Source organism: Phyllostomus discolor, chromosome 12, assembly GCF_004126475.2.
Source record: "Phyllostomus discolor isolate MPI-MPIP mPhyDis1 chromosome 12, mPhyDis1.pri.v3, whole genome shotgun sequence".
Lineage (NCBI taxonomy): Eukaryota > Metazoa > Chordata > Mammalia > Chiroptera > Phyllostomidae > Phyllostomus > Phyllostomus discolor.
Window position 1 is genome coordinate 60,205,984 of NC_040914.2, and position 23,402 is coordinate 60,229,385.

Sequence of the window (23,402 nt, forward strand, 5' to 3'; positions counted from 1 at the left end):
AACTTACTACAAAGCTACAGTAATCAAGATGGTGTGTTACTGGTATAAGAAGAGACATGTGAATAAGTGGAATAGAATTGAGAGACCAGAAATAAACCTTTACATTTATGGTTAATTGAATTTTGACAAGGAAGCCAAGACAACTCAATTCAAAGAATAGCCTTTTCAAAAAAATGGTGCTGGTACAACTGAACGTTCACACACACACACACACACACACACAAACTATTTTGGACCCTTACGTCACACCATACACAAACATTAACACCAAATGGATCATAAACTTAAATATAAGAGCTAAAAAGATAAAATGCTTAGAAGAAAAATATCTTCATGAACTTGGATTATGCAATGCCGTTTAGATAAAGTATCAAAAGCAGAATTGAAACAAACAAATTAAATAAAACTTCATCAAAATTAAAAACTTTTTGCCCTGGCTGGTGTGGCTCAGTTGGTTGGAGCATCATCCTGTAACCGAAGGGTTGCAGGCTTGATTCCCAGTCAGGGCATGAGCCTAGGTTGCAGGTTCAATCCTTGGTCCAGGTGCATACAATCCCCAGTCTGGGTGCATAGGGGAGGCAACCAACTGCTGTTCTTCTCACATCGATGTTTCTCTCTCCCTTCCTCTCTCTCTAAAAGCAATGAAAAAATGTCCTTGGGTGAGGATAAATGAAATAAAGTTAAAAAATTAAAAACTTTGATGTTTCAAAGGACACCATCAAGAAAGTAAAAACACAACCCACAGAGTAAAATAAAATATTTGTAAATCTGATGAAGAACTTGTGTTTAAACTATATAAAGAACTCTTACAACTCAATAATTAAAAAGACAAATAACCAAATTTAAAAGTAGGTAAAGAATCTAGAGCCCTGGCTGGTGTAGCTCAGTGGATTGAGCACGGGCTGAGAACCAAAGTGTCCCAGGTTCGATTCCCAGCCAGGGTACATTCCTGGGTTGCAGGCCATAACCCCCAGCAACTTCACATTGATGTTTCTCTCTCTCTCTCTCTATCTCCCTCCCTTCCCTCCCTAAAAATAAATAAATAAAATCTTTAAAAAAAAGAATCTAAATAGACACTTCTCCAAAGAAGATACATAAATGGCCAATATTACACGCAAAGACACTTATCATTAGCCATCAGGGAAGTGCACAGAACTCACAACGAGAAAACACTTCACACCCACTAGGATGGCCTGAATCAGAGAGATAGATAATAACCAGTGTTAGCAAAGACTGGAGAAATTGGAACTCTTATACACTCCTGGTGGGAGTGTAAAATGGTGCAGCTGCTCTGGAAAACAGTTCGGAGGTTTCTCAAAATGTTAAACATGGAGTTACTATATGGCCCAACAATTCCACTTTTAGTTACAAACTCAAGAGAAATGAAAATGTGTGTCTACACAAAAACTTGCCAACAAGTGTTCACAGAAGTATTATTCATAACACCTAAAAAGTAGAAACAGCCCTGGCTCGGTGGCTCCCTTGGTTGGAGTGTCATCCCATTCACCAAAAGATCTCGGTTCAATTCCTGGTCAGGGCACATACCTAGGTTGTGGGTTTGATACCCAGTCGGGGCACATGTTGGAGACAACTGATTGATGTTTCTCTCTTACATTAATTTTACTCTAGCTCTCTCTCCTTTCCTGTGTCTCTAAAATCAGTAAACATATCCTTGGGTGAGGATAAAAAAAAAGCAGAAACAACCCAAATGTTCATCAGCTGATGAATGAGTAAACAAAATGTAATCAATAAAAAAGAGTAAAGTATTGATACAAATGCTACAACATGGATGAAACCTTGACTCATGTTAAGAAGCCAGGCACAAAAGACCACAAAATAAATGATTCCATCTACAGGTAATATGCATGATAGGCAAATTTATAAAGATAGATTGTAGATTAGTGGTTGCCTAGGGTGAGAGAGGTGGGGGAAGCATAAGGGGTGACCAGTGATAGGTATGGAACTTCTTTTGGGGATCATGCAAATGTTCTAAAATTGATTGTGGTGGTAGTTACACAACTCTGTAAACCTACTAAAAACCATTGAATTGTACACTTTAAAATGGTAAATTGTATGGTATATGAATTATTTCATAATAAAGCTGTTTTAAAAGGAGAGAATTATGATGAGGCGCTCCCCACCCCACTGAGCATGTGCAGGGCTCTCTTGGGATCATACTTGCAGAGACATTCCCTTATCAGAGCCATGGCAGGACAGCTGAATTCTATGGGTTAAAGGAAGCAAAGATCCCTAAACTTCCAGCTCATTGTTTAAAGTTCAGGGTTATCTGTTCATAAATAAATTGTCTATTTTGCTTCCAGATGACTTAGTTTATCAATACTATAAAAAAGTAGAAAGCCATGCTCACTTTGGCAGCACATATACTAACAATGGAATGATACACAGAAGATTAGCAATGCCCATGCACAAGGATGACATGCAAATTCATGCAGTGTTCCATATTTTTAATAGAATAATCAATAAAATATATATTAAAAAGTAGAAATCCATCAAATATACACCATCTGTATAAGATTTTAAAACAACTACTACTCTTACAAAAAACCTGAAGAGTGATACATAATGTATAAAATTTTACCTAAGAATCATAAAACAATATTAAATTCTAGGTAAAATCATGCATGCTGAAGTGATTGATATACAATGTACCGATATTGTAACTCATTCTGAAATGCATCAAAAGGAAGATGGATCGACAGAGGGATAGATAGATGAACATGTGATAAATACAGCAACGTGTTCACTGTAGAATCTAGGTGGTGGATGTATAATGCTGACTGTACAACTCATTCAACCTTTCTGAATGTTTAAAAATTTGCATTAAAGTGTTGCTGGGGGGAAAAATGTTAGAGTAAGAGGTGGTTGATAAAGAGAGGAAAAGCCTATTTCTCCAATAAAATCCCACATCTCTTTTGACAGCTGAGGAAGGAAAATAAATGCATGCAACAAAGAAGGGGACAGGGTTCTTTCATAATAAACCTAGTCTTAATATTCAGATATAAAGAAGAGCAATTATATATGCCACATTTGCAGCTAGAAGAGTTAAAGGGGGCATGAAGAGAAATATTATAAATTGAAAAATAGTGTCATGACTCACAGAGGCAGAGCTGGAAAAGCCAATCTAATGGGCTAACCCAGGCTTTGGAGTCCTAGCCTTTCTAAATATGGGTAAGACAACATGACAAGTTGAGAATAACTAAGAGCCCTACCTAGACCGGAAACCATAAATACGCAAGGACTCTGGATTTTTGCTTTTTGTTCTCCTTAAAGGTGACTAGCTGACTGAGAGCTCAGTGAAGTGAGCTTTGACTGTGATTTTGGATGCTGAAGAAAACCTGCTCCTTGAAGGTGAGCCACAGTTTTTTGGTCGTGGTTCTTCTTTTCTCTTTAAGGATAACGTATGACAAGAAGTTCTTGGCTTAAGAGTTTGCCTCCTTCTTACACATACATGTCCCATCCACAGGAGGGGTCTCAAGAGGTACCTACTGTAGTGAGGGTAGGGGTTAAGGATGTGGCTGTTCTTTCCAGCGTTTTCATCCCCAAGACTGCTCAGGGGCTGGTTGGTGCAGAACTGTCCCAGTCTGGGGAGTGCCCTTAATCACTGGCAAACTTGGGGACTTGTAGTACTTGGTGGACTGACTGGAGGAAATGCACTGGCTCTAGTATAGACATCCCTATCCCAACCCAGAGCACCATCTCTTTTCCACAGATCCTTCTCCCCAAAATCAATTTCTAAAGCTAGAACGACCTTATGCTCTTGAAAATAGGACAACTTCTCAGAGCCAAGTTCCCCAAGGTTTCCCATCATGCTTCAGAGGGCTGCCTCCCAATCCTTCAGGTCTGGATCCCCTCCTCCCCCGTTTGCCGGCCCATGCACCACCTTGCCTCAGAGTCAATAGCCACAAGAGCTGAGATAAAAAGACCTTCGCCCTGTCAAGAGGCCCACGCCCACTCATCAGGCCTGGATCCCCCAACTTTTCAAAGATAGAACACTTCATCCCTCAAAGCAGGAGCATTCCTCCAACTCCTCGGACCCAGCACCCAGGCCCTTCAAAACTGGGGCCATATCCTCTCAGGTCCCAGAACCAGTAACCTAACCCTAGAGCCATAATCCTCCATCACATGGCCCCCATTCAGCCCCAATTCGCCGTTTTAGTGGTTTTGGCGCCCCCAGCAGGACGGGCTCCATACCATGGTTCGGACTTCGGCGGCGGGCAGGCGGGCGGGCGGGCAGGCAGGCAGGCGCGTGACCTTGGCAATAACGGCCCACTGGCGCGCGGAGGGGCGGGGCCGGGGGGCAGGGCCTGATGGCGCGGGGCGGGGCCTGGCGCGCGCTGGGCGGCCTCGGGGACCGCTACAGGTGAGCGCAGTGGAGTGGAGCGGCACTGCGGGGCGGGCAGGGATGGCGGAGCAGTGGGAGCTGGACGAGGAGGGCATTCGCCGCCTGGGGGCGCTGAGTCTGGAGCAGCCCGGTAGGGCCAGGCCGGGAGCCTAGGGTCTGAGGCTGAGGAGGGGAAACTGAGGCGGAGGCCCGGGCACCTGAAGTAGACGTGGGGGGAAGGCGGTGGAGGAGCGGTCCCTGAGGCGGAAGAGGTTGCTGAGGCCTAATGGTTACACCCAGGTGCAGGTGAAGGAACCGAAGGAACCGGGGAGTCTGGGGCGGAGGGTGAGAAATTGAGCAGAGAAACAAGATTAATGGGACCCTGCGCAGGACCACAGATCTAGACAGGGTCTGAACTGGTGGAAGGAAACTGAGCCCCAAGAGGGCTGTTGGAGGGAGGAGGAAGACGCTGAGGAGGGTGTTTGAGGTCGGGGTGCTACTGAGGAGGCACGAAGGCAGTTCATTTTGGCCGTTTCTGAAACTTCCAACCCGATGAGACTGGTTTGGGTGAAATGTTCTCCGTCCAGTCTCCGCCTCAAGAATTTGGCCATTTCTTTGGTCACTCCGGATGTGTAGCCTCCTTTTAAGAGAGACTCAGAAAGGGGCCGGATGTGAGGGCAATAGCATCTGATTTGTCAGGGCGCCTAGGTCAAGGCCTCAGCCCTGACTTGGTCCTGGAGATAAAACTGGCTGAGTGACTCCTGACCCGATCTTTGACCTGGGGTCTGACTCACACAGCTTGCTCTCTGAGTTTCTAAGGAGTAGACATGTTGGGTCAGTTACTAGCGTTCCTAATTCAACTTTTACCCTCCCTGAATTCACTGTATCGTTAATGCCAGGCCCTGTGTTGAGTGCTTTTCTTGCATTATTTAATCCCTCCCCCCGAAAAGCCTATGAGGCAGACGCTGTCATTGGTCCCATTTCACAGATGAGTAAAATTAGGTTTAGACTCTTGCTCAAAGTCACGGAGCCTAAAGTGATGCAGCCAGGGCTAATTAACCCGGGACTGTGATTCCAGACGTTGTGCTCTAATCATAACAAAAAGTTGCCTTTCTTGCTTCTAGTACTTTTGACCTGTGGGATATGAAATACCTTGGTTTTATTTTATTTAAACATTGTTATTTAAAGTTTATCAAAATTAGTGCGTGTTAGTAACAGTCAAACATTATATGAGTGAATAAGGATATTGATCTTCCTTTTTCTTGAAATCTTCCCCTACCTCTGACCAAAGATAATGGTTTGTTGTACAGATAGATCGATGTCTATATCTCAGGTTTATTATTTTTTCTTTTCCAAATTACTTTGAACTTCCCTATTTTACAAGTTAGCTAAGAAAATCTTTACTGGCTTATACAGTTTTGCATGTTTCTTGCCTTTTAAAAAATGTATGTTGACTCCGTTTGATTTGGTAAGGGTGTGTGGGGCAGGGGGTGGCACATACCCCTCCCATTCTCCAGCCAGAACAATATGTGGCAGATTTATTTTTGCTTGTTTTCATTTGCTTGCTTGTTTTCATAACAGGCTTTTGAGTAACAAAATTGTGCTCATTCTGACAATTCCAACAATACTGATGTAATAGGATCCCATATTTTTTTCCTAAAAATTACGCAGCTTTGTTTTTCACATTAAGTCTAATCTATGTGGAGTTTATTTTTATATGTAATGTATAATATCATATAATTGTATCATTTTATGCTGATAGCCAGTTTCCCCAGAATTTGTATATTTGTTAGTGGTATCCAACAGTAAGTTTTGATAACTGGTGAAGTCATCAGTGTTCTTCCCCTTACCTTTCTCCATTTACCTCCTCTTCATCCTTCAAAATTGTCTGAGCTATTCTTGGACCTTTATTTTCTTCTGACAATTTTAGAATCAGCTCATCAATTTCCACAACAGCATTTTTAGGCAGGGATGTGACCTGATCTAATACTCATTTAAAAGAATAGTACTCTTATTCATGAGAAGCCTGTTACAGTGGTCCAGATAAGAGATAACCGACGGCTTACTGTACTAGGAGGATGACTGGAGATAGAAAGAAGTGCCTGGAGGAGTCAAGGTGTGTTTTGTGCACAGACAGGATGGGAATTACAAAGAAATTGAATGTGGGAGATTAGGAAAAGGAAAATTCAAAGATAACATTTAGTCTTGAGATATTGCTGGGTGGAATAGTTGTGTTTATTGAAGGCAAGAGAGAGTGAAGACTATGAGAAAGATAGGTTTGGGGAAAGGGAATTGAGATTGCTGTTGTGAGCATTTTAAGATATCTGTTAGACATTCAACTGTGAGATTTTATTTCAGCAGATATATGAGTTTGGGTCTCAGAGGAGAGGTCAGGGTTAGAGATATACATTTTGGCGACATTAGCAAACAGGTGGGTGATATTTAAAACCTTGGGAACGGGATAAACTTGCCTAACTAGAGAATGTGGATGGAGAATATAAGAGGCTTAAGAGTCAGCCTTGGAGTGTTTCAATGTTTACAGGTTAAATAGAGGAGGAGGAGTGTGGTGTCTTGGAACTTAAGAGTGGATAGTGTATCAGGGAAGTGATGGTCACTTGTGCCAAATGCTGCTAACAAGCTGAGCGAGTTAAATGTAGAGAAGTGTCTGTTAGATTTGTAACGTGGAGCTCGCTGGGGACTTTGACTAGGGGTGTTTGGGGAGAGAGGGGAGGAGAGAAGCCAAACTGTAGTAGTACAAAAAGGGAATGATATGTGAGGAAGAAGAGATAGTGAGGGTAAGAAACTTTGCTGAGAAGTTTGGTTATAAGGAGACTACAGAAGTGGATTGTCAGCTGGAGTATATGATGTGAGATCAAGAACAAGGTTTTTTTTTGTTTTTGTTTTTTTGTTTTTTTGTGTGTGTTTTTAAAGATTTTATTTATTTATTTTTAGGGAGGGAAGGGAGAGAGAAAGAGAGAGAGAAACATCAATGTGCAGTTACTGGGGGTCATGGCTGCAACCCAGGCATATGCCCTGACTGGGAATCGAACCTGCAACACTTTGGTTCGCAGCCTGCACTCAATCCACTGAGCTACGCCAGCCAGGGCAAGAACAAGGTTTTAAAGAGTCTATGTACCTGAGCATATTCGTAGGCTGATAATAATTATTTGGCAGGAAAATATGTAATTATATATTTTTTGCTTTTTAAAATAATTTAATTAAATTACAATATGATTACTATAATAATTGCACAGTAAAAGTAAGTCTTGACCCCCTCCCCCCTGGCCCTGACCCAGTTCTCCTTCCTAAAGACAATCACCGTTACCAATCTCTTGGATAGCTTTGAGAAATATTCTTTACATATGAAATATATAGCACTTATTTTATTATGGCAATTCACAAATACATGCAAGAGTAGAGACAAAAGAATAATGAGCTCCCATCACCCTACCTAAACAGTTATCATTAATTCACGGCCAGTCTTTCATTAGACCTCACCTATCCTCTACCCACCCTCAACCCTCTGCACTATTTATTTTGAAGCAAATCCCAAATATAGTATTTAACCCATAAATATTTAGTATGTATCTTCAAAAGATAAAAACATTTTAAAAAATCACATAAAACCTAAAAGCACTTAACAGTAATTTCTTAGTATTATCATATATCCACAAGTATTCTCATTTCTTCAATTCCTACAATTTTTTTTTTGAAATCAGAATTTGTATAAGGTCTATTGGAATTGATTGACTTTTGTCTTACATAATATTTGATCTATAGGTTCCCCTTCTTTTTCTCTTGCATTTTCTATTGTGTTTGAAGAAATTAGGTGATTTGTTTTGAATCGTTTCTTATAATCCTGATTTTTCTTATGATATTTCTAAGATATTTAACATTTTCCCATTTCTTTTTTTATTTTTTATTGAATGTATCGGGGCAACATTGGCTAATAAAATGTTATTATGTAAGTTTCAGGTGTGCAGTTCTATAATATGTCATCTGTATATTGTATTGTGTGTTCACCACTCTAGGTCAAGTCTCCTTCCATCACCACTTATCCCCCCTATATCCTCTTCTACCTCCCCCTACCCCCTTTGCCTCTGGTAATCACCACACTGTTGTCTGTGTCTATGAGTTATTTGGTTATTTATTCATTCATTCATTATTTACTTAGCTTAATCCCTTCACTCTTTTCACTCAGCCCTGCAACACACCTCCCCTCTGAGAGCTGTCAGTCTGTTCTCTTATCTATGAGTCTATTTCTATTTTGTTCGTTTATTTTGTTCATTAGATTCCACATGTAAGTGAGATTATATGGTACTTGTCTTTCTCTGACTAGTTTATTTCACTTAGCATGATGCTTTCCAAGTCCATCCATGCTGTTGCAAAGGGTAAGATTAACTTCTTTTTTGTGACCAAGTAGTGTTCCATTGCATAAACGTACCACAGCTTTGTCTTTCCACACATCTGCCAATGGATACTTGAGCTGCTTCCAAATCTTGGCTATTGTGAGTAATGCTGGAGTGGGTATATTCTTTTGAATTAGTGTTCTGGGTTTCTTTGGATATATTCCCAGAAGTGGAATCACTGGGTCATAAGGCAGTTGTATTTTTAATCTTTGATGTAACTCCATACTGCTTTCCACAGTGGCTGCACCAGTGTACATTCCCACCAACAGTGCACAATGGTTCCCTTTTTGCACATCCTCATCAACACTGTTGCTTGTTGATTTATTGAGAACCATTCTGACAAGTGTGAGGTGATATCTCATTGTGGTTTTATTTTGCATTTCTCTGATGATTAGTAACATTGAGCATTTTTTTGTATACCTGTTGGCCATAATCTGTATGTCTCTTTGGGGAAGTGTCTATTCAGGTGCTTTGCCCATTAAAAAAATTTTTTTTTGGTATTGAGTTTTATAAGTTCTTTATGAATTTTGGATATTAACCCTTTGTCAGATGTATCATTGGTGAATATATTCTTTCATTCAGTGGGCTGTCTTTTGATTTTGTTGGTTTCCTTTGCTGTGCAATTTTTTTTTTTTATTTTTTAAATTTTCAGTTATTTATTTGAGAGAGAGGAAGGGACGAGAGAGAGACAGAGAGAGGGGAAATGTTGATTTTGTTGTTTCACTTATTTATACATTCATTGGTTGATTCTTGCATGTGCTCTGATGGGGGATCTAACCCACAACCTTGGCCTATCAGTACAATGCTCTAACCAACTAAGCTACTCAGCCAGGACCATAGACACACTTTTTAGTTTGATGTACTTCCATTTGTTTATTCTTCCTTTTGTTTCCCTTGCCCAAGACAAGATATCAGAAAAAATATTGGTATGAGAAATGTCTGATATTTTACTGCCTACATATTCTTCTAGGATTTTTATGGTTTTGAGTCTAACATTGTCTTTAATCCATTTTGAGTTTACTCTTATATATGGTGTCTCACTTGTTTTTTGTATTCTCTATTAATCAGTAGTTAGATTAATCAGTAGCTGGATTAATCAGTAGCTTGATCAGATTTAGGTTTGATTTTTTTTTTTTTTTTGCAAGACTACTTCATAGATGATGGTGTGTACTTTTGTCTGGAACTATATAATATCTGGTACTCTTTTTGTGACATTATCAGCCATTGAATATGATTGCCCAGGGCCCATTAATATATTAGGAATTGCAAAATGATAATTTTTTAATTTGATCTTTATTAGCTGTAATACTTATATAAAAAGAAACTTCACACCAACTATTTGGTTACACTGAGGTACAGTTTATACAGGAAAGGCAGAATAAATACTTGATTTATTTCACCTTATTTACCAGTTTTTGAAAAAATGGGTTGAATTGAGTTGTTTTCTTAAGATCCTCCAAAGATGATCAATGAGAGTTATTATAAACTCATGGATTTAAATGTTTTTGTTGTGTTCCAATCCACTGCAATTATTATCATAATTGGTGCTGAACTTGACTTCTAAGACATTTTTTGTTTTATTTATTTGAAACTCTTTCATCATCACATTAAAATATTTATTAGATTATGAATTCAGTTTCTAAGTGAGTTATAAATGGTTTCTATAGAAAGATTACTTGATTTGTTGTTTTCATGAATAAAACATGATTTTGTCTATTTAATATATGTAGCCCATATGTTAAAATTGGAAGATGATTCTGCATTCTTGGCATGTGTGATGTGCAATGTTTGATTTGGTCCCTGATCTGTTTATCTTCACTCTCTTTATAAACATTGAAACCAAATAATGCATAACCTCTAAAGACCTGTACATATGAATTGTAAAAGAATGTCTGTCTCTGTGACACTTTACCATTTGAAAGATAATTATGGTTCCCTGTTTTTTATTTTTTAATTATATTTTATTGATTATGCTATTATAGTTGTCCCAGTTTTTCCACCTTTGCCCCCTCTACCTACTCCCTCAGGTAATCCCCACACCTTTGTTCATGCCCACTGGTTCTTTGGCTACTCCATTTCCTATACTGTACTTTACATCCCATGGCTGTTCTGTAACTATGTATTTGTACTTCTTAATCCCCTCACATCTTCACCCATTCCCCGCAAAACTGCCTCCCATCTGGCAACTATCAAAATGCTCTCCATATTCATGATTCTGTCTCTGTTCTTCTTGTTTGCTTAGTTTGTTTTTCAGATTCAATCATTGATAGATATGTATTTATTGCCACTTTATTGTTCATAATTTTGATCTTATTTTTCTCAAGTAAGTCCTTTAACATTTCATATAATAACGGCTTGGTGATGATGAACTCCTTTAATTTTTTTCTTGTCTGGGAAGCTCTTTATCTGCCCTTTGGTTCTAAATGATAGCTTTGCTGGGTACAGCAATCTTGGCTGTAGGTTCTCACTTTTTATGACTTTGAATATTTCTTACCAATACCTTCTAGCCTGCAAAGTTTCTTTTGAAAAATCAGCTGACAGTCTTATGGGAACATCCCTGTAGGTAACTAACTGCTTTTCTCTTGCTGTTTTTAAGATTCTCTCTTTATTTTCAACCTGTGGCATTTTAATTGTAATGTGTCTTGGAGTGGGCCTCTTTGCATCCATTTTGTTTGGGACTCTCTGTGCTTCCTGGACTTGCATGTCTATTTCCTTTGCCAAATTAGGGAAGTTTTCTTTCATTATTTTTTCAAATAGATTTCCAATTTCTTGCTCTTTCTGTTCTCCTTCTGGCACCCCAATGAGGTGAATGTTGGAATGCTTGAAGTTGTCCCAGAGGCTCCTTACTCTTTCCTTATTTTTTAAATTCTTTTTCCTTCTTGTTGTTCTGATTGGTTGTTTTCTGTTACCTTTTGTTCCAAATCATCGATTTGATTCTTGGCTTTATCCACTCTACTGCTGTTTCCCTATAAATTGTCCTTTATTTCAATTAGTATATGCTTCATTTCTGACTGGATCTTTTTTATGCTGTTGAGGTCCTCACTAAATTCTTAAGCATCCTTATGACCAGTATTTTGAACTCTGCATCTGATAGATTGCTTATCTCTACTTCAGTTAGCTCTTTTTCTGGAGTTTTGATCTGTTCTTTCATCTGGGTCATGTTTCTTTGTCTCCTCATTATGGCAACCTGTGTCTGTTTCTGTGTTTTTGGTAGAGCTGCTTTGATTCCATGTCTTGGTAGTGTGGCCTAATGTAATAGGTGTCTTGTAGGGTCCAGTGGCACAGCCTCCCCTATCACCCAAAGTGGGTACTTGTGATGCACCCTCTGTGTAGGCTGAGTACACCTATCTCTTATAGTTGAGCCTTGATTGCTATTGGCAGGTCAATGGGAGGGATTTGCCTAGGTCAGCTGCAAAGACTGGCTGTGACCACTGGCCACCAACCCCTGCCCTCTGTGGAGGATCAGCTGCGCAGGGGTAGGGTGGTAGTGGTCCAAAGTGTCTGTAGCTGTCCAGTAGGTGCACAAGCTCTGGGGTTTCTTGGGTACTAGAAGCCAAGGTCACCCCACCTGTGTTTTGCCTGGGGCCATGCTGCCTGAGTTATAAAGCAATCTGAGATGGCTGCTATTTGTGCTGGGCTTGGAGATTCCCAGGTGAAGCCAAGCTGTGAATCTAGGCTAGCTGCTGCTAGTGCTGGGCCTGGAGCCACTTGAAAAGAGGTATGGGGACTGAGGTCTCACTGAGGTTGGCTGTTGCTTGTTTGAGAGAGCTTAGGAAGTTGTGAAGCATGAGCCAAGTCCATCCATTCATATAGAAAAGCCACTCTTAATAGCTTGTTTGGGCTGTAAGTTGAGTGAGGCAGAGCCTCGGGAGATCTCCAGGGTGGGGCAAACACTGTTTGCCAGGTTGATGGAGTCTCAGTTGTGGCACCTGCCTGCTGGCTCTGTGGCTCTTTGGGTGGAGGGGTCAGAAAAGGAACAATGGTCTCTGCCCATCTTCCTGTCTGGGAGAAAGCTGTTCCCCAGCTCTCACCTGATGCCAGGCACTTCAGTTTCTCCCTGTATATCACTGGTACCCTTCATGCTGCCACCCTGGCGCTAGAGATCAGAGGGAGTGAGTATGAGTCATTCTGTGTGTGGTTCTTTAAGAGGAACTGCTTGAGACTCAGAAGTTTCTTCCACCAACTCAATCCCCACTGGTTTTTGTAGCCTGAAGTTACGGGGACTTATCTTCCTGGCACTGGAACTCTGGGCTGGGGGCCCTAATGTGGGGCTGGGACCCCTCGATCCTAAGATATCTCTCCTGAATTTTTATTCACTACACATGAATGTGGGACCAGCGTGTTCAGTGTCTTTGCATCTCTGCCCCTACTACCAGTCTGGATGGATGTGATTTCTTTAATTCCATAGATGTTGGACTTCCACTCAACTCAATATCTGATGATTCTGAGTGATGGTTGTTCTTTAGTTTAGTTGTAATTTTGATGAGGTATGGTTGTGTGAGGAGCCCAGCTGTGTTTACCTATGCCTCCATCTCGACTGAACTATGGTTCCCTTAAAAATGTTAAATGTCTGTTTTTCAAAATGGATTTCAGTGAAAGGCATGAGAAGTGCTGTGAGGCACTGATGGAGATCATGATTGAACTTAGCCTTTGTCCCATAGTAATAGACTTTCAGGGTGTTAGATTATTACATACTATAGAAAGAAATACCAATATACTGCCCTCTGAGTCAGGATTTTTTTTAATATAATTTACATACTATAACATTTAAAGTATGCAATTCAGTGTCATTTAGTACACTGTGTAACCATCACCACTATCTAGTTCCAGAACATTTTTATCAGCCCAAAAGAAATTCCATTCCCCTTAGGCAGTCACTCCTCATTTCCAGCTCCTCTCAGCCCCTAGCAACCACTAATCCGCTTTCTGTCTCTATGGATTTGCCTTTTTGGTTATTTCATATATATGGAATTGTACCATATATGGCCTTTTGTGTCTGATTTCTTTCACATAGCATGATATTTTTGAGATTCATCCATATTTTAGCATGTATGGGTACTTTATTTCTCTTTTTAAATTAACAGACTATATTTTTAAATGCAGTGTTAAGTTTACAGAAAAATTGAGCAGAAAGTACGGAGAGTTTCATATATTCTTCCTCCCTCACACCTCCCCTCTCGTGTTCCCTCCCACACAGTTTTCCCTGTTATTTATATCTTGCATTAGTGTGGTATATTTGTTATGATTGATGAACCAATATTAATGTGTTATTATTAACTCCACTCTGTAGTTGACATTCAGGTTCACTGTTTGTGTTGTACAGTTCTGTAGGTTTTGATAAATATATAGTGTCACACACAATAGCTGCACTGCCCCCAAAATCCCCTGCACTCCACCTATTTTATTCCTCCCTCCCACTGAACCCCTGGCAACCACTGATCCTTTAACTGTTCCCCTTTCTAGAATGTCATATAGTTGGAATCACAGAGTATATAACCTTTTCAGATTGGCTTCTTTCACTTAGAAATATGTATTTAAGATTCTTCTGTGTCTTTCCATTGCTTGATAACTCATTTCTTTTTGTAGTAATATACTGTGTGGATTCATAGTTTGTTTATCCAGTTAATTATCAAAGGACATCTTGGTTGTACCTAATTCTAAGTTTTGACAATTATGAATAAAACATTGTAGTACACGTTACTGTGTGGACATAAAGTTTCAACTTATTTGATTGAAAATACCAAGGAGCGTGATTACCAAATCATATAGCAAGCTGTGATTCACTTTGTGAGAAACTGCCAAGCTGTCTTCTAAAGAGGCTACATCTTTGCATTCCCACCGTAACAAATGAGAGTTTCTGTTGCCCCATCCTATGGTCTGAGTATTTGTGTCCCCCACCCCCAATTCATATGTTAAAACCCTAATTCCAGTGTGCTGGTATTAAGAAGTGGGGCCTTTGGAAGGTGTTTTAAATCATGAGGGCAGAATCCTCATAAAAGAGATTAATGGCCCTGAGTGGAGTGGCTCAGTTGGTTGGAGGTCATCCTGCAAAGTGAAAGGTCACCGGTTTGATTCTTGGTCAGGGCTCATGCCTGGGTTGTAGGTTCATCCTGATCAAGGCACGTATGAGAGGCAGCTGATCGATGTTTCTCTCTCACATCAGTGTTTCTCTCCTCCTCTTTCTCTTTCCTATCCCCTCTCTCTAAAAATAAATAAACAAAATCTTTAAAAAAAGAAAAGAGATTAATGACTTTAAAAAAGAGGCCATAAAGAAAGCTGCCTTGCCCTCTTCTGTCAGGGGAGGACACATTGGTAAGCAGGCAGTATGCACCTGGAAGAGGGCTTTCACCAGAACCTGACCATGCTAGTACCCTGATCTTGGACTCCCAGCCTCCAGAGCTGGGAGAAATAAATGTTTGCTGTTTATAAGCCACTCAGTCTGCGGTGTTTTTTACAGAAGCTCAGTCAGACTAAAATACCCTCATCCTCACCAACATCTGGCGTTGTTAGTGTTTTGGATTTTGGCCATTCAAATAAGCATGTAGTGGTATCTCATTGTTTTAATTTGCAGTTTCCTAATGACTTATGTTGAGCATCTTTTCTTTTCTTTCTTTTTTTTTTTTTTTTGCCATATATATCTTCTTCAGTGAGTTGTCTGTTTGGGCCTTTTGTCCATTTTTGAGTAGAGTTGTTATCTTACTGTTGAATCTTAAGAGTTCTTTGTATATTTTGGATACCACATCTGAAATCCAGATATGTTCATCATCCCAGAAAGTTCCCTCCTGTTTTTTCCAGTCAATCCATCATCCCTACAGTCAATTAATGTCCTGATTTCTACCACCATAGATTGTTTGCCTATTCTTGAATTTCATATAACAAGAATCATACGGTATATAGTCTTTTGTGTCTGACTTTTTTCCAGTATAAAGTTTGGATATTCTTTCAGAGTCCTGAGTAGTATTCCATTGCATGACTATACTCCATTTCTTTTTCATTTTAAATATATACTTAGTGTTGTATTAAAAACTTATTGCCAAAACCAAGGTCACCTAGATTTCCTCCTGTCTTATATTTTTAAAGTTTTATAGTTTTACCTATAACATATATTATATCTACAGAGACACTCTCCATTTTAAAAAATAATAGTAAAATATTTATAACATAAAACCATTTTAAGCATTTTAAGTGCTCAGTTAAGTGGTCTTAAATACATTCACGATGTTGTACAACCATCACCACCATTCATATCCAGAACTTCTTCATCTTCCCAAATCAAAACTTTGTACCCTTTAAAAAATAACTCACTATTCCCACCTACTCTCAGACCCTGACAACCACCTTTCTTTCTGTCTCTATGAATTTGACTATTCTAGGTACCTGATGTAAGTGGAATCAGACAATGTTTTTACTATTTTTTTTAAAAAATTTATTTATATATTTTTAGACAGAGGGGAAGGGATGGAGAAAAAGGGAGAGAAGTGTCAATGTGTGGTTGCCTCTCACACGCCCCCTACTGGGGACCTCCTGCAACCTAGGCATGTGCCCTGATTGGGAATCAAACCAGTGACCCTTTAGTTTCACAGTCTGGCACTCAGTCCACTGAGCCACACCAGCCAGTAATATTTTTACTTTTGTTGTGCCTCACTTATTCCACTTAGCATAATGTTTTCAAGGTTCATCCACGTTGTAGTATGTATCATAATTTTTTTCCTTTAGAAGGCTGAATAAAATTTCACCGTGCAACCACATTTTGTTTATCCATTCATTCATAATAGACATTTGGGTTGTGTCCACCCTTTGGCTATTGTTATGTTCCTCTGAAGATGAGTGGACAAATATATGTTAGATTCCTTGTTTTCAATTCTTTTGGATATATACTGGAAGTAGAATTGTTCTCTCTCTGTTTTTTTTTTTGTTTGTTTTTTGTTTTGGTACTCCTGAAATTACCTTTTAATTTTATTTTTATTATTTCTTGAGTTCTGTCTTTGCTATTTTTAAATCTTCCTTTTTTCAATAATTCTGAATTTTTCTAATTTACATTTTTCAGCACTGAACTTTTTGTCTTGGGATTCCTTTATATTCTTAAAAATTATTGAGGAGTATAAAATCTTAGAAAAAAAAAAAAAAAAAGCCCTGGCTGGCGTAGCTCAGTGGATTGAGCGTGGGCTGCAAACCAAAACATTGCAGGTTCGATTCCCAGTCAGGGCACATGCCTGGGTTGCAGGCCACATCCCCAGTGGGGGCCACATGAGGCAACCACACGTTGATGTTTCTCTCTCTCTCTCCCTTCCTTCCCCTCTCTAAAAATAAATAAATAAAATCTTAAAAAAAAAGAGTTAGGATTTTAAAAAAATTATTGAGGAGTTCAAAGAGCTTTTATTAATGTAGTCTACATTACTAATACTTACCCTATTAAAAAACTGAGAAAAATTTAAAATATTTATTAACTCATTAAAAGATAACCCTAACATACCCATTATATGTTAACATAAATAATATTTTTGAAAAATAACTATATTTTCCAAAATGAAAAATAGTGAGAGAAGGGGCACTGTTTTATATTCTTACAAATTTTTTAATGTCTTCATTGAAGACAGCCAGATTCTCATATCCACTTCTGTATTAAATCTGTTATATGTTGTTTTGGTGGAAATATATTTTTTAAAATCCCACCTTACACAGATATGTTGTTGGAAAAGGAAGGAATGTTTTAATATCTTTTTCAGAGAATTGTGGATATTCTTATTTGATATGATATTAAAAATGGACAAATGGTAATTTCCCAAAGTTTAGTTGTATGTGGAATCTAAAACCATGTCAGTGTATTTTTTTGCACTCTGTTACATTAAAACCCATTGGTATATCTTGCATTTAAGTGGATCTTTTGCCCATACATGATTTTGTAACATCATGCCTTAGTCATTTGAAAAATAGTAGCTGGGATATGTAGATCTTCTAAATATTGGTAAGTTTTACTATATAACATTTAAAATCCTGTCTGTTAATATAATCACCAATCTCATTCAAAAAGTCTTTAGCCCTGACTGGTGTAGTTCAGTGGGTTGGGTGTTAACCCAAAAACCTGAAGGTCACTGGTTTGATTTCCAGTCAGGGCACATGCCTGGGTTGCCGGCCAGGTCCCCTGTTGGGGGCGAGCAAGAGGCACCCCATTGATGTTCCTCTAACACCTGAATGTTTCTGTCTCTCCTTTTCTTCCTCTCTTTCTCTCTCTCTAAAAAATAAATGAGTAAAATCTTTTTAAAAGTCTTTAAATATTCAGAAACTGTCAAGTTCGTGGTGGCAAATACAAGTTTCCCAAAATTTTAACTTCTGCTCGGAAGCTCAAATGTTATGATTGACAATAATTACTGTGAGTTGTTTTCCTGAAGTGACAGGCTCACTTTGTTTATTTACAAGAAAATTTCTGCCACATATCAGGTCTGAATAACCATAATGTGTCAGGTTTTTTTCCAAGTTAAAATGGTATTCCATTAAAAAGTGGCCTGACATCTCAAAAATCATACAAGCATTTTCCTTCAGGACATCTACCGCACATCAGAATGAGGCAGAAGTACTTCATATATACTTCCCATTTAGTCACACAATGTAAAAAAGACATGCACTCAAACATCAAGATTCAATAAAATTATCCACTTTTACTGCTTTTTCAAGGGCATTCTGAAGTGTAACTGGCTTCTTAAAATCTCTGCAAGCATACAGTGGTGAAGAATACAATGATTACAAATGAGGTTTGATGCTACTGCCTTGATTCATCCTAAGGCCTCTGTAGTTTTTGCTTTTTCTCCATAATTGCAAATGTCAACACAGTGAAAAAGCTAATCAGTGTTTTGCTATAATTATAAAAATAATTGTCTAAAGTAGTTTTGATTTTGTGGTCCTTGTACATTGTCTCAGGGACCTGCAGGGGTCTAGGGACCCGCACTTTGAGAACTGCTACATTTTGCTACAGTATCTTTTAGCTTGCTTTGAAATACTAAGTTACAATTTTCATTTGTTTTGTGGATATTACTTTCTGGAGTACTGTCATTCTTTAACGATGTTGTTACGCTCTTTTTTTCTTTTAATAACTTCATATAAAATTTGACCATAATCCTTTTCTCTGGTCTTTGCTTAAGTACAGTAAATTTTCCTATACTTTTAGATGAGAATGGTGGGCCAGAATAGCTTTTCTAGTTTCAAAGTTTTGGAGATTTCTTTTCCGTTGTGTTCACAAAATACTAAAAAATAGAGCCTTATACTCCCCAATATCCTCCATCTTTGCTTGCCTCCCTCACTTATATTTGGTCTTTCTCTTTCCTTTGAACCTGTTTCTCTGTCCCACTCCACACTGATTCCGCTCCCACTACGTTCTCCCTGGTGTGGGTAGTGTCTTGAAATGGATCTTCAGTTTATTACTTTCTAGAATCTATAGGTCCTAGACTGCTCCAGCAGCTTAAGACCTTATTTCAGTGCAGTCCCCTGGCACTCACCTGCAAATTGGGTCCTGCAAATTGGAACCTCCTTTCAGTTTTTATTTTAAATATTTTATTTATTTATTTTTAAAGAGACAGGGAGGGAGGGAGAAAGAGAGAAACGCTGATGTGTGAGAGAAACGTAGATAGTTGCCTCTCGCATGCCCCAACACAACCCAGGCATGTAACCTGACCAGGAATTGATCTGGCAGCCTTTTGGTTTGCAGACCTGCCTGCTTTCGGTTTTGATTGTTATTCTCAGTTTGGTCCATCACACACACTCGCCAGTGAGTTCCTATTGACAGGTTTGAGGTTCTCCTCTTTTCAGTGCTCTTAGAAATCTAGTTGACACATCTCTCTCCCTCCTTCTCTCTGTCTCTCTCCCTCTCTCCATATATATATACACTTTAAAGTGCAGTTATACACACACAATCACACTTTCCTCACTTAATGTATGTCTTGGAGATCTTTCCATATGAGCATCTATAAATATATCATTCTTTTTAATGGCTGCATAACAATAATTAACACACATACATAGTACTCAACATATGTCTGGTACTAAGTTTTGTATACATATTCATTTAATCCTACAACACCTTATGAATTAGGTACTGTTATTTTTATGTTACAGGTGAGTAAACTAACGCACAGAGAAGTTCAGTGACTTATACAAGGTCACAGATCTAGCACATTTCCCATTGTATCAACATACTGCTATTTAGGACATCTAGTTCTACTCTTCTGCTGATGGATCCTTTCTTTTTTTTTCTTTTTTTTTTTTTCCAACTCTCCTAAAACCTTTCTGCAGTTGACATCCTTGTGGTATATACTATATATCTTGGCAAAAATTTGTGAGTATTATCTACAAGGCTAAATCCTAACAGTGGGAGTTTTGGATTTTTTAAAAATTATGTTTTGAGAACTTTTGGAGACTTTAAGTACATCCTTCAGGGTAATTAGGGAAACCCAAGGGTTCTGTAAAACCAAGGTTTTTATGACTGTACTAGATCGTATTGTTGCTTTTAAAAGAAAGATCTGATCTTATTAGCCTTGGATGTAGGGCCTTTCACAGGTGAGATATGGGAGGAAGGAAGGCTTATTTTCACTGACGGCTCTTCGCCCAAGCAGAGGTCATAATATATCCACTGATGATCTCTTTTCAGAATTGGTGGAGTCTCTTTCATTGCAGGGATCTTATGCTGGAAAAATCCATTCCATTGGTGATGCCTTCAGAAATTTTAAAAACCTCCGGTCCTTAGATTTATCAAGAAATTTGATCACTAGCCTGAAGGTAAGTTCTACATTCACTGATCAGCCAGTTCAGCCTATTTAATTATTTACTTATCCCTCATCCAAGGACATGCGTATTGATTTTAGAGAGGAGGAAGGAAGGGAGAGAGAGGAAGAGAAACATCAACTGGTTGCCTCTCAGTGTATGGGACGATGCTCCAACCAGCAGAGCCACACTGGCCAGGGTTTGTTTATTTATTGATGGGAAGAAATAAGAGATAGATAATGTCAGCTAGGGAAATATTGCATCTTCGTTTTACATGTTTCTAAACTAAATTTTATTATTCATTGTAAAATTCTCTCAACTTTGTTCTATGTTTGAAATTTTTAATGTTTTTATAAAATATTGGGAAAATTCCTTTTGTACTAGGGAAAACTACATTAAACTATCACAACCTAGAACAATAGTACACATTTTAATTTGTGGGAAAAAATTATGAGGAGCACTTATAAAAGTATAGATTCTTAGTCCCTACTCCAAGGGAGATTCTGAGTTAGTGGGTCTGACGTGGGCTCAGGAAATATCCCAGGGATGGCATTCGTATGTGGAACACACTTGAAGAAACACTGGACTAAGTTGTTACTGTGAGTTTTTTCAAGGAAGAGGAGGAAATGGTGGCCTTGAAAACAAAAATTTCCAGGTCAGGGAACAGTGGAGCAAAGGGCAGTGCAGGAAATTGAGCAGTGTGTGAAGATTAGTAAACACACTAAACACAACAAAAGAGCTCGATGGACCTAAGCATGTGCACACAGAGATGCAAATGTTGTTTCCTTTGTGGCAGACCCCCAAATGGTGTTTCTGCCACGTGTTCCCATTTTGCCCAGCTATGTACCTGTCTTGATAAAGCCCTTCTTTGCAAGGCTAAAGAAGGTGAAAAACTCTGAGATGCTATGTAGGATTAGTTCATGATCTCCTGGATTATTCTGCCAATTTTGTACTTCCTAGGGGATACTTATTCGACAACACAAGCCAGACCCAATGTCAATGTCTAAAATTAAGAGCCCTGAAAGAGGAAGTACAAATTTCCAGCTAGGACTCTAAAAGCAGAAACTCCAAGTTGGCCTAGGGTTTTAGACTGTTTGGTAACAGCCATGTGTATTGGGCCCACCAGAGTCAGAAAGTATTAGTTCAGAGTTGCTTAAGTCTTCTCTTTTCACATGTATTTTTGTTCTTATTCAGGCTAAAATAATTGAGTAAACAATGCTATAATTTGTTTTTATACTCCCTTTCTTTCCACTTCTGTAAAATGGATATAAAACTGTTGTGAAGATCGATCAGATTAGCATATGTGGTCACATGTAACATTTATAAGACTCCTGGTGCAGTGCTTCATATAGGAAGCACCTAGTCAATGTTAGTTTTCTATATTTTTGCATCTACGATTTATCTACATATATTAATCTCTATTAATTCTGAATCATTTTGCTTAGTTTTCCCAGGGGAGATATGTTTTATATTATTTCTAGTGCAACTTTGGAGAATATATGAATTCATGCCAACTAGGAAAAGTAAAAGAAGAAGTCATTTCCTTGATTTTTACACTGAGAGACATTAAAAGATTTCTTGAGCTGGGACATTAGACACATTTAAAGACAGTCCTAATGGTGTATTTCTCTGAGAGTGTGGCCAGAGGCACTGATAAGTATTCTAACCACTATCTCTTTCACAATATAGAAGTTAATGGAATTGAAAAAGCTGTAGAAATGCATCAGAGTATAGACAGGGTTCTATCTGTAAATGTTTTGTGTATATCTTTGAGTTTTCCAAATTACCTGCAATGAGAAAAAGGCTATTTTAAGTGGGAGAAGAATAAAAACATTATTTTATAAATACATGGTAGAAAATAATTTTAACTTTCTGAAATAATTCTCAATGACAGAGTTCCTTTTATGGTAAGCATTTTTATTACTGAAAGTATGTGATTATATATATTATATACATGTTTTGAAGTATTGTCCTGAAATTTAGTGTTGGACAAAAGCAGCAAACTAGTCAAATACATGAACATTAAACAATTATTTTCAGTAATAGGTTTCAGCAAAGGAGGAATATTGTAGCTTTTTCTCTGAGTTTCCTAGTCCTGATTCTGTTGTTGCCCAATAAATGGAGGGGCAGGATTTCCAAACCCACAGAAGAACTAAAGAAGGAAGAATTTGCTTATATGGTGGCAGTAACTCTGAAACAGGGACAGGAGGGGTTCTAGACCTGTCCAGGAGGAAAGACCTGGAGATAGCATTGTTTTATTTTCCCATGTAGTCCATTGACCTTCTCCCCCAGAACCATCTCTTTTGCCCACCTCCCTTCCTGTTGTAAATTGTGGTGTTTCTGGGGTCAGGAGTGTGATTGTGGCAAGAGTGAGAGGAGGGCAAAAGGGACTTGGCCTGGCTGCCACAGGGAAGGACTGGATTGGGAGAGGAATCGGGAAGCAACAGAAGAAGAGAATTCACCACAGCTATTTGAATGTCAGGTTTTGTAAAGGAGAAGATATATGAGATCTGTGAATTATTAACCCTGTAGTATTCTTATTCTCAGAATAAGAGAGTTTCAACCCTGCTTTTCTCATTGATGACTTGGGTTACATGTTTATACATGGAAAGTAATAGATATATTTCCACCTTTATTTGTGAGATTCCTAGTCCTTATCAACATGCAGCTTCATAATGTGGTCTTTTCCTTGCAGGGCATCCAGTATTTATGTTCACTCCAAGACCTGAATTTGTATTATAACAACATTCCTTCATTAGTGGAGGTGTCCCGCCTACAGCCTTTATCCTTCCTCAAAGAACTAGATTTGAGACTCAATCCTGTTGTCAGGAAAGATACAGATTATAGGCTTTTTGCTGTGTACACGCTACAAACTCTGGAGAAACTGGGTGAGACCTTCG

At 38.7% G+C, this 23,402-nt stretch overlaps 1 protein-coding gene and 1 non-coding gene across 3 annotated transcripts in view; both read left to right on the plus strand.

Annotated features, from left to right (window-relative positions):
- Positions 1 to 2,360: 2,360 nt before the first annotated feature.
- LOC114488466 lies at positions 2,361 to 2,467 on the plus strand. Its single transcript, XR_003683783.1, has one exon. It is a non-coding gene; the product is annotated as a U6 spliceosomal RNA (small nuclear RNA).
- A 1,926-nt stretch (positions 2,468 to 4,393) lies between these two features.
- Positions 4,394 to 23,402, plus strand: part of LRRC36 (leucine rich repeat containing 36) — a 57,183-nt gene continuing 38,174 nt past the window's right edge. Inside the window, exons 1-3 of one of the 2 annotated variants that reach the window (XM_028501941.2) lie at positions 4,394 to 4,493; positions 20,390 to 20,517; positions 23,198 to 23,390. In XM_028501941.2, coding sequence (XP_028357742.1) covers positions 4,424 to 4,493; positions 20,390 to 20,517; positions 23,198 to 23,390 — 391 coding nt within the window. In that variant the 5' untranslated portion in view covers positions 4,394 to 4,423. The remainder of the gene's footprint in view (positions 4,494 to 20,389; positions 20,518 to 23,197; positions 23,391 to 23,402) is intronic. The other variant, XM_028501940.2, reaches the window with a different exon arrangement.